The sequence below is a fragment of the Sorex araneus genome, chromosome 2 (assembly GCF_027595985.1).
Source record: "Sorex araneus isolate mSorAra2 chromosome 2, mSorAra2.pri, whole genome shotgun sequence".
In the NCBI taxonomy this organism is placed as follows: Eukaryota; Metazoa; Chordata; class Mammalia; order Eulipotyphla; family Soricidae; genus Sorex; species Sorex araneus.
Window position 1 is genome coordinate 38790483 of NC_073303.1, and position 13441 is coordinate 38803923.

The 13441-nt window shown below is 42.4% G+C and overlaps 1 protein-coding gene across 3 annotated transcripts in view; it reads left to right on the top strand.

Annotated features, from left to right (window-relative positions):
• MAP2K5 (mitogen-activated protein kinase kinase 5) overlaps positions 1 to 13441 on the top strand; it is a 269651-nt gene that overhangs the window by 59983 nt on the left and 196227 nt on the right. For all 3 annotated transcript variants that reach the window (XM_055126994.1, XM_055126993.1, XM_055126995.1), the window contains one exon: positions 6724 to 6788. In XM_055126994.1, the coding sequence (XP_054982969.1) occupies positions 6724 to 6788 (65 nt within the window). The remainder of the gene's footprint in view (positions 1 to 6723; positions 6789 to 13441) is intronic.

A 13441-nucleotide genomic window follows, 5' to 3' on the forward strand; every position in this document is an offset into this window, starting at 1 on the left:
TGAAATAGTGGGGAGCGTTTAAGCACGCGCTGGTAAATTAAGCCACCGACAGGGTCCCGGATCCTTCAATAGCAACATAAATGTGCTCTAATGTTTGTGATCGGGGAAGCGCCGCCAGCGCCTCCAAGGCAGGCGCCTGTCCGCGGCCATCAAGCCTGCCTATTAGGCCGTATTGACTGAGGCATCTGTGTCACTGCAAATAAAAGACTCTTATTGATTTTCTTAACTGCTGTTCACTTCCCGTCCCTGTTTCGAAGGCTGAAATCTTAATTATCTCAGATGCTTATTCAGGGCCTGCACACGCTGACCTCTCCAAGCCTCATTGGCGTTTCATGAGTCAAGGATTTGTCACGGAGCCCGTCAGGAAGACAAAGCTGGTCCCCACGCCCGTCCTTTAATATCACCTGTAACTGTGGGGCCTCAGAGCCGTGGGGTGGCCGAATGGGGGGCTTCTGCTTCTCCCAGCCTTACTTAGCACACGGTGCCCTGAACACAGGTGGAAAATGTACGTTGACCAGGCTGACATCTCAGTTTCATCCAGGACGCGTGGCTCCTACCTAGCCTTTAATATTCCATCTTGGGCCAGCGAGAATCCGGTGTTGTGCGTATGCTCATGATGGTCTCAGACTCTTAGGCCATATTTCTTGACTCCTTCGAACTTGAATCCTTCAAAGGTGTGTCCAGGTGAGGTCCATATATTCCACCCCCATGCCCTCGCCCGAAGGCTCTGCATTAGCTCAGAACCAGTATGAAATAGAACTTGGCCCCCAAAGCAGAAATATTGAGCCTGAGATATTTATATACCTTTAACATGCTTGTATTCTAGTTTCTAATTGTAAGTTATGTCTAAGTCACTTGTGGACCTCAGCTGGAAAATATATATCCAAATCGACATAAATTAAGAAGCTTTAACTACATTTTTTTCAACCCAGACAATGGAAAATAACCTGTCATAGATTTCTCTTTCAAAAATGAAAAATGGTTTATTTCTATTGCAAAAAAAAAAACAAACCAAACACAAACAACAACAAAAAGAGAACGTTCTGAAATGTTACTAATGTTTCACAGTAAACCAAGTGTACCATAAATATCCCAGCAGTCTGAGATGGAAGGCTCTCTCTAGTGGAAGATTGTCATGGTAAAGATTTTTGACACTTAAAGAGTATTTATTGCTTCCCTCTTGGGGTCGTGGTTCCCCTGCCCTAGTAAAGAGCAAAGCGTTTTCTTCCTCTCCAGGACCAGCCCCTATACATGCCTTTATTCTTAGTCACAAGGCAAACAAAAGAAAACAAAAACCTCCACAGAATACCCTCTGCTACTAGTTCCTCAATTCCGTGGTGCTGCAGAGGGGCCCAGGAGCGCGTGGGATTGCGTTACAGTGAGGGCGTGCGCACGGGGTGGGCCACAGCCCCTCGCAGGGCTCAACACCGACCCCATCTGATAAGGAAGATGTAAGTCAAATTTAACGATACTTTAACTCTTGAGTGTAGTTTTTTATTCCAGTGGTTTATGCTCTCAAGCATTAATAATGATCTGCCTTTCCACTCGCCTCCACTTAGATTTAATAAGGAATTCATATTAATCATTAAAAGAAAGGGACATGATTCTTCAAGATAATCAAATATTGACAGGTTAGAAATAGCTTTCTGCCTGGGTTCATTGATATAGGTTATGTGATATAAATATTTATTTCTTTTCTGTCACTCAGAGTAAATGCCACCAATTGATTCAGCATTGATATAGTGTCAACAGTTCATAAGAAACATTTGACGGGCTTGTGTTTCCCGATTAGTCTCTGCTCTATAAAGTGGGATTTACTAAATCTCTCCAATTGTCTGCTCATCGAGTGTGACGCTCTCTGAAACCATTATTGCTTCGATTTGTGAAGCGAAGGTCCTGGTGCTGCGACTCGCCTCTGTCAGACCTTTACATAGAAAATAAGGATTAATTGAGCATTTTTATTTTAATGATTTAGAAGCAATAGGTACTGATACTCCTTAACACGGGCAGACAATAAGCAAAGCATATGTTCTTTGCTGATCCATAATTGAATTCCATCTCATTTTGCCATTAATTCCATTAGTTATATTAAATCAGGCATTAAAAAAAGTTTAATATTTAGTCTTCAAAATGGAAGAATTGTTTTCCTGTTATTGGTCACTTTGTAGTAGAGGAATCCTTTTTCTCTGGTTTGAAAACACCCACATCAAAAGAGATTTTTGACATGTTTTATTGAGAACTGTAACTCAGTACCACTGATGTATTTTCTGAATGTCTTCTTCCTACTTCAGTCTGAGTGCAGTATCTACTCTTAAATATTGGCCCTTGAATTTGAAATGGATTAGAAATGGCCCAGTAGGTTGATCCAGTGGGATTAAAAATATTTGCAGATATTCCCAGGACCTATGGCTTTCACCTCTGCCATTGTGAGGTCATTTCCCCGCTTCTTGTTTTTTTAGATGTTGTGGAGAGGGTGGTATTATTTCTTATTCCTAAAAATTCAAGCATAAATGTAGCACCCTATACGATGCTGCTGTTTTCATTGTTATTTCGAGAACGTCAAATGCCTTTGAGAGACCATTTTGTGTGTAGGAAAAAAAATAAAAGGTCAACTCAGGGTGAGGAGCAGTGGGTACAGACATCCGCTCATTTTGAGACAAAAAGACCAAACCTGGCCCTCATGCTTATCTTTTAATAGTACCCATGACTTTATGTCCTGGGCAGCGTGGTCACCTTGCACAGTAACTGTGTGGCAGTAGTCCCAGAAGGCTTACTCGTGTGATACGCAGTCCTGAGAGCAGGGTTCTGGAGAGTAAGATTTCTGTAATCCCCATCTATGAAGCCTTCAGATTTTCCTGCTTATCTTAGCTCTCATAAAGAGGGTGTGTGTGTCTGAGCCTAGTGGCCGCCACTGTCCCCACGGATTCGGCCTTGCTATTCTATAATCATACTGTATTTCCTCTCTGACACCAGCAGAACCCTGTGCCAGGCCTTCTCCACATCAGGTATGACAACGGTCTTGGCAGTTGTCGCTGGGATGATTCCTCATCCCTCGTAGCTCTTGTGCTTTTAAGTCCAACCAAGGAAACTGGGCCATCTGTGTCAATCTTTTGATGTCTTTATTAAGTAAAAGCCTTATTTCACCTCTTTCATCTAAAGAGTGGTATGATTTTTTAAAGCCTGTCTTTTCTTAAAAGCACCGGGGATCCAGAGAGACAGCACCGGGAGAAGGGTGCTTGTCTTGCACGTGGCTGACCCAGGTTCAGTCTCGCAACCTGTGTGGTCCCCCCCACCCATGCCAGGGGTGATCCTGGAGCACAGTTTGGTGTAGCCCAGAAATAAAACAGGAAGAAAAAAAAAATAACGAACAAAGAGCATCATCGTGTCTGCTTTCAGCTGTGAGTGCACTTCAGTGGGTTGTTCCCGTTCCTGTGGCCAGAGGCCGTGGGTGAGGAGCCTGTCCTTCCCCACTTACACATGCGGCCAGCTGCAAAGACCTTCGGGGAGCGGGATGCCCAGGAGAGGATGGAGCTCTGGCCCCCACTTTTGTTACTGACGAGTTACTGGGGACTGTGACTTGGTTCTAAATGGTATTAAAATGCTCTGACTTCTATGACTTTTATGACACTTGATCTCTCAGCTACACCGTCCAGATGTCTTCGGTAGGCTTACAGACCCCACTTCTTTGTAATCTGTTTTGATTTGGGGGCTACTCCCACCTCAGTCGGCAGGAGTCATTCCCAGCAGAGCTTTGGGGACTGTGTGGTGCCAGGGAGTGAATTTGGGCGCTTTGGTGTTCTAACTTCCGGCATTTCCTCCCTGACTCCAAATCCCACTTTTGAATCATCATAATACTGGTTCTTGTGCTTCCTTTTGAAAAGTGGAGTCAATGTGCTCACCTAAACTAATAAAGGCAAATATCTGATTAACTGCTAGTTGGTAAGTTTTCATGAAGTTTTTCATGCTTAAAATCAGTTAAAGGTATGAAACAGTTTTAAGTGTTTATAACCAACTCATGAGCTTGGCTCTAATAATTTTACTTTGTAAAAGTATTTTTTAATATATCTATATACTATATAAAAATTAGAACAGCCAAATAAAGATAATATTTCATAAAACAATTATTGATTCCTCTACCAGGCGAAGGTCTATATTGTAGTAAACTGAATACAGTTTGTTGATGTTGTTTTTTAAAATGCCATGTTTCTAGAACTCATTCAAAACCGTTTTTGTCTTTTGTCTTATAAACTTACTCTTAAGGTAATGGGTTCCAGATTTCTCTCCTTGGGCTGGTAATGCAGTATTCCCTGCACTCAGGAGCTTGCTCACATTTTCCCCTTCCCTCCCGCCTTTCCCTCTCTGTGTCCCCATCCCTCCCAGGACCCTCAGTCTGCTTAGATGCTCCCCTCCTGGATAGCTTGGGAGTGCTGGAAGTTGGGTTAATAACTCCCCTTTTTCTGAACCCTGTAATTATCAGAGGTAACAGAACCATGGCACTGGGATGGTAATGGTTGAAGCTATTAAGAGACATTCCACACTTCCCCTTTTTTCTCTTCTCCTACCATTTCCCTTTTTCTTCCTCCAGTAAGACAATGCAAAAGCACCCTCCCTCCTAAAGGCCTGGGTTATCCCAGTGTATTACTGAGATGTTGTGCCTTTGCATCTTTTTTTACCTAAAAGACCCAGATAGAGAATTCAAAGTGGAGGTAGAGGGGAGAGAATCGTAGATTGCGCTTATGGAATGTAGATATCATCGACCTCCCTCCTGCCTTTCCTCCAGTCTAGGGCCACTGAATTCAGAATGATCCTGAACTTGACCCGGGGACATTTCTTTCTCCTAGAAATCCACTTTAAGCCATGATGAGGGTGCATGTTGACAGACAAGCTGATGGTCCAAATTAGATTCTTCGAGTCTTGTTTAGACTACCTGGAGAAACGGTTGATAGGAATTGGCCTACCACCCGTCTCCAGTCTGTCCCGCCAATAGATTCAGCTGTGTATGTGTGTGTCCTTCGTCCTCACTGGTCAAGTGACCCTAGCAGCAGTTTTTCTAGTTTAGCACCCCCGGTCACTCTATGTATTCTCCGTGTCCTGCTCTTTTAAAACTTAACCGTTCATCCCAAAGCATAAAATTTTCTTTATTTCTTCATGCCTATTTCTTACACAGGTTTTTTGTTTTACCTTTATTAGCAACGTGAATGTAAAGAACAGAATTTCTCTGATGCAGGAAAATTGTTGCCAATTTTTCTGGATTATCTGTCATTTCTTCTCTGACCTTAAATATAGTAATTAGCTGATTGCAAATTGCATCAATCAGATCGTACCACAATTAAATCGGGTCCTGAACTGGCCTTTGCACATTAATCTGTCAATATTCTTTTCGGGATTGGCCAAACAGCTTGGAAAGGAAGCTGTTTCTGCCGCCTGTACTGCACTTCTAATTATCACTGCTCTCTGAAACGTCAACCTCAGAAATATACAGAAGAAACATATTTCCCTTGATAAATGAAACCTTGCTTTATTCAATTGGGGGAAGTTTAGAGTAGAGCAAAAATATTTAAAGCTTTACCATAATAGTCTGAAAGCAAACTATTTTTTTTCCAGGTGATATTGAATTAAAAACTCCATCTATTTTCTGCCCATGCAAGGGAGTGCAATTCTCTGGAAATTGATTTTTTTTTTAGGGCTTACTATGGCTTTTCCCAAGCCTTAGCTATATGGAAAATAACACCATTATTGAATCCACTTAGTGGATAAAGTTGGCAGTTAATTTTTAAACAACTGGACCAGTGGATAGAAAATTATTGAATGCATCAAATATAATTTGACTAGTCTTAAATTAAGTCACTTGGTAAATAATTATTTAGGCAGTTCTTAGAGACTCCAAAATATTATTTTGTGGGCATTAAAATAATTCAATACAGTTTGTGATACAAATGAAAGTAATATTTGTGCTATAATAGTTTTAAGAAACTGGGCAATTGTACTTGCTGTTTTATGTATTCGGTTATGAAAATAACATTAATTTCTAAGAATTGCATGCTTATATGTTCTTCCTAGTTGTGTTAGAATATTTGACTATATGTGCATCATAAACTGCATTGATATGGCACTTTTCCCAGCAGAGCAGTATAATTTCTTTTCAGTTCGTGCTGCTTAGTTTACCATTTCCAAAGAAAAGCTGCATCTACCCTAGGAAAATCATTAACATTATTTAGTTTGTTTAATGTTAATTATAGGGTCACCTAAAGAGTTTTCAGAGGCTTGATTTATTTACAGATTGTAAATCAGATGCCTCTGTGTGTGTGTGTGTGTGTGTGTGTATGTGTCTGTGTGTGTGTGTGTCTGTGTTCTCCCAAGTTCGACTTTGCCTGTGTGCAGTGCAATTTGATGCTGGGTTATATGTGGTCCTGGAGACCACGTTCTTATCAGTATCTCTGACCTGACCTTTTTGAGCTATGTTAGATCATTCCGTTTTGACACCTTTTATCAAACTTTAATGAAATGACCCAGGCAAACAAATTGTCATTAAACTTTCCATCACTTTGTCCCTTGGTATCGTCTTTTATAAATTGGACAGCAAATGTTGTATTGATCTCCTCGTTCTTGCAGCTGAACTTGAAATGACCCAGACCGCTTGTTGTTTATGGCCTAGACTTGCTTTTCCTTGACACTTCCATCCACGGCATGACACTCTTTTGTTTTTCTTTCTTTCTCGTGGAGATGAATGAACAAGACATGCGGTTCCGGGACACACTGGGCCATGGCAACGGAGGCACGGTCTACAAGTGAGTAGTTAATCTTGTCGCAACTTCCTGTCCACTTCTGCCAAATGTGGGGATCATACGTTCTCAGCAGCAAATATTTCTGAAGGACCACCAGCATTTGGATTTTATTTCTACACTTGATTCCAGAATTCTGCAGGACATCTATTTTCTCAGGAATTGCTTGGAAAAGTGCATTTATATTACCTTTTTAATATTTCTGAGTCTGCATCTCTCCTGGGTGAGCAGTTAATAGTCCACCATTAGCAAGTGTACCTTTAACTGGCCTGAAGTTTAATGCATTTTCCCCCCTCTTCTCTTTAACACTATTATTTTTCCCCCCAACTTGCTGGCACCCTAAACTTGTCCCCTGCCTGGTTACAGCAATGCCCAGTGGAAGACAAACCTTATAAATACCATTGCTTTGCCCCGCGTTGACACTCTAAGTTATTAAAAAGCCTTCTTCCTGTTGTACCTTCTCTCCTCACCTACTCCCCTGAGAGAATTTCTACACATTGATGAATATGTTAAGTTATAAAATTCTCCCAAATTCTAGCTGCAATGATCTTCCCCTAAAGCGGTGTTCATTTTCATATTAAAAAATGCTAACCATAAAAAATAGTTCTCTCAACAGGGAAGTCTTTCTCATGCAGTAGTGCAAAGTTTAAACTACATAATGTAATATCTGGTACTTAATAGTCTGCAATGGTGTATGAAAAATATTCTACTAGGAATTAAAAAATCCATACTCGGTCAGAAAGCCCCGAGGGGGGTAATAAAGCCTTCCTTTGCGAGCTGCTTTCCATATATACACCAAACCTGCATTATGGTCTCTTCTTACCTTAGATATTTTCACATTGATTTTAATAGATCCTTCCAGAGTGGTAAAATCATTTTGTTTCTAATTGGTTACTAATGTTTTTCAAATTTTAAATTCTTCCTCACCACATGGATACAGATAAAAAAAAACAAACCAGTCACATTGTCCACAGAGGGCCACATCCTACAATTCCAGGACATCCTCCACATGTAGGTGCGGCTTGGACAGGAGGCTTGGTTTCCCAGGGTGGGAATCCCCGTAGAAGTCTTCTGATTCGAGCCCCCCCACCCCCGCCCCCAGCCGGGACCTCACTTCCTCCGGCAGGTAGAGGGAGGATGTGAGCCCTTTTGCTTTAAAGAACTTATATGCACACTTGGATTATTTTTACCGACAGATGACCGAGCATTGTGGATAGTCTGAAAGTTAGGTGTCTGAATTCCCTTGGTAATCAGTGTGTCTGGGTGCGAGGTTCAGGTCACGCCTTCCTTCACTCCTCCCTGCAAAGTCCCGCTGCCCTGTTTAAGCTGCTCCTTTCATCGTAGCTTTCCTCTCGCCTCCTCAGCTTTGGCTTAAATTGTTACCTGGCTCCGACAGTCTTGGGTTCAGGGGAAGGAAGGGAGGGAGGGAGGGAGGGAGGGAGGAAGGAAGGAAGGTAGGAAGGAAGGAAGGGAGGGAGGGAGGGAGGGAGGGAGGGAGGAAGGAAGGAAGGAAGGAAGGAAGGAAGGAAGGAAGGAAGGAAGGAAGGAAGGAAGGAAGGAAGGAAGGAAGGAAGGAAAGAAGAAGGGAAGGAAGGAAGGAAGGAAGGAAGGAAGGAAGGAAGGAAGGAGAATTCTCACTTGCTTCTCTTGCATTTGTAGGCTGGAGCAGTTTTCAAAATTTCTTTTTTAGGGCACTTATGCTAATATAGATGATAAAGCAGGAAAAACTTCTAGCAACTCTTTAGACCCCCTTTTTTTGGTCTTCAAATGAAATCGTAAGGAATTTTTTCAGATGCTTACTCATCTTGTTTATGCAATGGCACCAGTGGTTTAACTCTATAGCATGCTTATGGGTTTTGTTCTGTTTTTAATCATTGAAGGCTCAGTGAGAATTTACTGTTGTGCTTTGTTGTAGGAAGGAGAAACCATTACACCATCAGCTCCTGTTTTTCCTTTTCTTTTGTTTTTGGGTCACACCTGGTGGTGTTTAAGGCTTAACTCCTGGCTCTGCACTCAGGGATCACTCCTGGCAGTGCTGGGGGTACTATATGGTGTCCCTGGTATCAAACCCTTTGTTGGGTTACATGCAAGGCAAGTGCCCAACCTACTGTACTATTTCTCCAGCCCCAGTAGATAATTTTTATTATGAACAATATGCTAGATGTTAAAATTGTAATCTTTTATCTGAAAACATAGGTTTGTAAAAGTGGGGAGAGAACTCAGTAAGTGAAAATTTTGATCCACCAAGGAAAATTGCAATATAAAGTTATAATAATGTTCTTTTTATTATTTTTAATTGTGATGAAATAACAGCTTCATAAGCATATTTAAATCTACTACTGTTCTGGCATTAAGCACATTCACATTGTTCTACGAACACAAATAGTGCCTGTTTCCATAGCACTTTACACCTTACGGATCTGACACCTACACCTATAAAACAATAACTTTTTATTTACGTGATAGTGTTCTTATTTTTATTTAATTAAAAAAATTGGTTTGGTGGCCACACCTGGTGCTGCTCAGGGCTTGCTCCTGGCTCTTGCACCCAGGGATCACTCCTGGTGTACTTGGGGGACCATATTGGGGGCCAGGGATTGAACCCGAGTTGACCACATGCAAAGCAAGTGCCCAACCTACTGCACTATTGCCCTGGCCCCTGGTTAATACTGTTTCTGGTGAAGAAGCATGGCTAGAACTCAGTTTATTAAAGACACAATGTCCAAAAGTCCAAAAGAACTCCCTCCCTCCCTCCCTCCCTCTCTCCCTCCCTCCGACCCTCCCTCCGACATTCCCTCCCTCCCTCCCTCCCTCTAACCCTCCCTCCCTCCGACCCTCCTTCCTTCCTTCCTTCCTTCCTTCCTTCCTTCCTTCCTTCCTTCCTTCCTTCCTTCCTTCCTTCCTTCCTTCCTTCCTTCCTTCCTTCCTTCCTTCCTTTCTTCCTTCCTTCATACGGTTTTTGGCCCACACCTGTCAGTGTTCAGGGCTGACTCTTGCTCTGCACTCAGCCATCTCTCCTGCGGGGGTTCGGTGGGGGCTAGTGTCCAGGAATCCAGTGGGTTAGCTGTGTCCTTCCCTCTGTACTCTTTTCAGCCTCCTCCCCAGATTTTTTACTTGAACCCTGCAATGATAGTAGCAACTTATTCTAGAAATTCTTTGAGCTACCACTTGCAGTGTTTAGCATGTCTGTATGTCACTGTCACTGTCATCCCGTTGCTCATTGATTTGCTCGAGCGGGCACCAGTAACGTCTCTATTGTGAGACTTACTGTTACTGTTTTTGACATATCGAATACGCCACGGGTAGCTTTCCAGGCTCTGCCAAGCAGGTGGGATAGTCTTGGTAGCTTGATGGGCTCTCCAAGAGGGACAGAGGAATCAAACCCACGTCGGCTGTTGAAGGCAAACGCCCTACCCGCTGTGCTGTCGCTCCAGCTTGTGTCTGTATGTAGTAAGATCAAAGATGTTTTTGACATTGGCTTATGTTGTTTATGTTGGGTGTGTGGCAGTGACATGAACACGTCAGCATTTTATCTAATAGATTTCTTATGAAAAAGAAGGCATTTATCTCATTGCTTAGAAAATTTCCTTTTCTTTCTTTCTCTGGTTTATCTTCTTGTTTCAACTCTAGAACCCGCCACCAGTTTTCACGTTCCCTCACCAGTGACCCCCGGTTTCCTCCCTCTCCCCTTGGTGAATCCTTAGAGGGAGAAGGTGAAGACACCCAGTTTTCATGTTATTGATCATTTGGCCTTCATTTCTGCCTGGGCTTTTGTTTGTACTCATATAACATCCATGGCTTTTAGTTCAGCATGAAGAAATGGGATAATCTTCAAGAAATGAGATTCCACTTTGCTAAAGTCTCTATAAAACTAAACATTTGATGTCTTATGATTGACTTTCTCCTACACTAAGTTTACCTTAATGGTGTTGACTATAAAAATTGTGATTTTTCACAAACAAAATGATTATATTACAGGCTATGCTACATAAACTAGATGAAGAAAATATTGGAAAATCTGCTCATTGGTAACAAAAGTGCCTAGTGGGCCTATTTAAGTTTTTTTTTACAGAGCATAATAAAGCTAATAAATGCAAAGCGAAAGTTTAATATTTCAGTCTTGTTTGTTCCAACTTGATGGGGTCCTATCAGTTTCATGGGCTATGTCTGCATGTGTAACACAACATACAGTATTTAATAGCTGCACACATGCTCTCCCAAGACAGGGTGTTCAGGCCAGTGATATAATATAAAACTTAACCAGGTCTTACTGTAGATTCTCTGAGTTCTCTGAGCTGTTCTCAATGCTCTAATAGTGACTTCAGCTAGTAGTATGAAGCTGGTAGTTTTTAGTTTACCAAGTTAGGTGAAATAAAAATATATATATATTTTAGGCTAAATTATACCAGAGATTTGCAGCAACCCTTGGAGAGATTTTTTGATGAATTTCAGAGGCTCTGAGACAGTAGAGAGTTGTCTGTGATGTGGTTAAGCGTGAGGGGGTTCTGAGTTTGAGTCAAACGAGAGATAATATTAATAAAATAATAGTAGTGATATCTGTCTCACATTGTTGTGAGGTTAAAGGTATGTTCTGGAGTTTGAGCACTGTGAACGAACACTAACTTCTACAGGAGTAATAGGAACAATAGTCATTAAGCCCTGTGCTTCCTGGATATGAAACTCTTTTTGAGGAGTATCTCTGAACTTCTCAAGGTCTTATGATTGTGATGAATAAACATCAAGAAATCTCGCATTATGTGCAGGAGCCATAGTACGGCAAGTAGGGCACTTGCCTTGCGGGCGGCAGACCTGGGTTTGATCCCTGGAACTCCATTTGGTTCCCTGAGCCTGCTAGAAGTGATCTCTGAGCACAGAGCCAGGAGTAAGCACTGAGCATCGCTGGTAGTTGGCTGCCAAACCAAAAAAATAATAATAATAATCCTGCATTATTATTGTTATTACTGTCTTTTTGTTTTTGTGGTTTTGGGGACTGTGCCAGCAGTGCTCTGAGACAGTTCTTGATCCTGGTGGTACTAGAGGTAACCAGATGTGGTGCTCGGGATTTGAACCCGGATGGCAACCCCCTCCCACAAGCACGAAAAGTCTGTACTATTGTATACTATCTCTCAAGTCCCTGTAATTTTTTTTTAGTGTTCATTTTTTGGATTTGGGGCTACACCCAGTGGGCTGGAGCGATAGCACAGTGGGTAGGGCATTTACCTTGCACGCAGCTGACCCGGATTCAATTCCCTCACCCCTCTCAGAGAGCCCGGCAAGCTACCGAGAGTATCCCGCCCGCACGGCAGAGCCTGGCAAGCTACCCATGGCGCATTCCATATGCCAAAGACAATAACAGCAAGTCTCACGATGGAGACATTACTGGTGCCTGCTCGAGCAAATTGATGAGCAACGGGTTGACAGTGACAGTGTCAGTGAGAGTGGGCCACACCCAGCAATGCTCAGGGGTTAGTCCTGGCTCTGTGCTCAGGAATCATTCCTTGTGGTGCTTGGGTGACTATATGGGATGTCAAGGATCGAACCTGGGTTGGCTGCGTATGAGGAAAGCGCCCTCCCCACTGTGCTATTGCTGTGTCCCCGCCCCTCATAATGATTATTTATTATATCTTCCTTTATTGTATATCTTTCTGTTCTCTAGTTATCTCGCAGACGCAATTGATTCTATTTCAGGTATTTTATTGCCTGTAATAATTTTGTGAAGTTGCGTACCATCTTCTCTTTTTCCATAGTTGATTTGTATATGCTCTAGGTCAGCCCATATCATTGTAAGCCAGGTTGCCACTGGAAAAAGCAAAGGCTCTTTGTCACATGACCATCAGCTGAGCCAGAACCTGCTTCAGCACTTCTTCCTTTAGCTCAGTTTCCCCCCAGGCACTGTCTCTTCTCAAGGTCAAGCAGAGTCCATTGTGTTTTCTGTGGACCCAGCACAGTCCAAAGGATGCACTAGGTGCTTCATACATGTGGGCTGAAATGGGAGTGAGGTAAGAGGAGGTTTTTCCAACAGGCCTTTTTATTCAAACTCTCCAGTTAGGTCCTCCATAGCAACGATGCACTGCTCGTTTAGAGCCTGCATGATTGAGAGGCCATATCATTGTTTTATAATCTTCACCTAAAGAGAAGAGAAATTTCCAGACCCAGGGTCTATATTTGAAGGATTCATTTCTCCTCCCCCCAAGGGTTACAACTCTAAGTATTCAGTGTCCAAATATCCAAAATACTATTTATTACCCTCTTTTCTGGGTAGCATATCACTCTGCACACAAAATAGTTACCAGGCCCAGTCACTTTGGAGGGACTCCAGGGTATCACTGGCCAGTCACTCATGCTCCTTGCTCTCTGCACCTGGTTTGGTGGAATCAGTTAGGCCTTGGGTCCAGCAGTGAAGTTTGTGTGTAACTCCTAGGACTTAAGTCTGGCTGAGTTAGCTAGTACACACCATAGGATTGTTTCTTGTGTTATTTTTCCTTAATCATAGTGTTCATGCCAAGACTCAAATTGTCAGTCATTTCTTAATTTAATTTAATTTTATTTTTTTTATAAACCCAGCAGAGCTGGTGGGAGTAGGTGGTCAGTAGTCAGCCCTTTAGCCATCTGTTGTGACCCGTCAGTGTTTGGAAATAGTCCTACGGGTCCTGCCCATA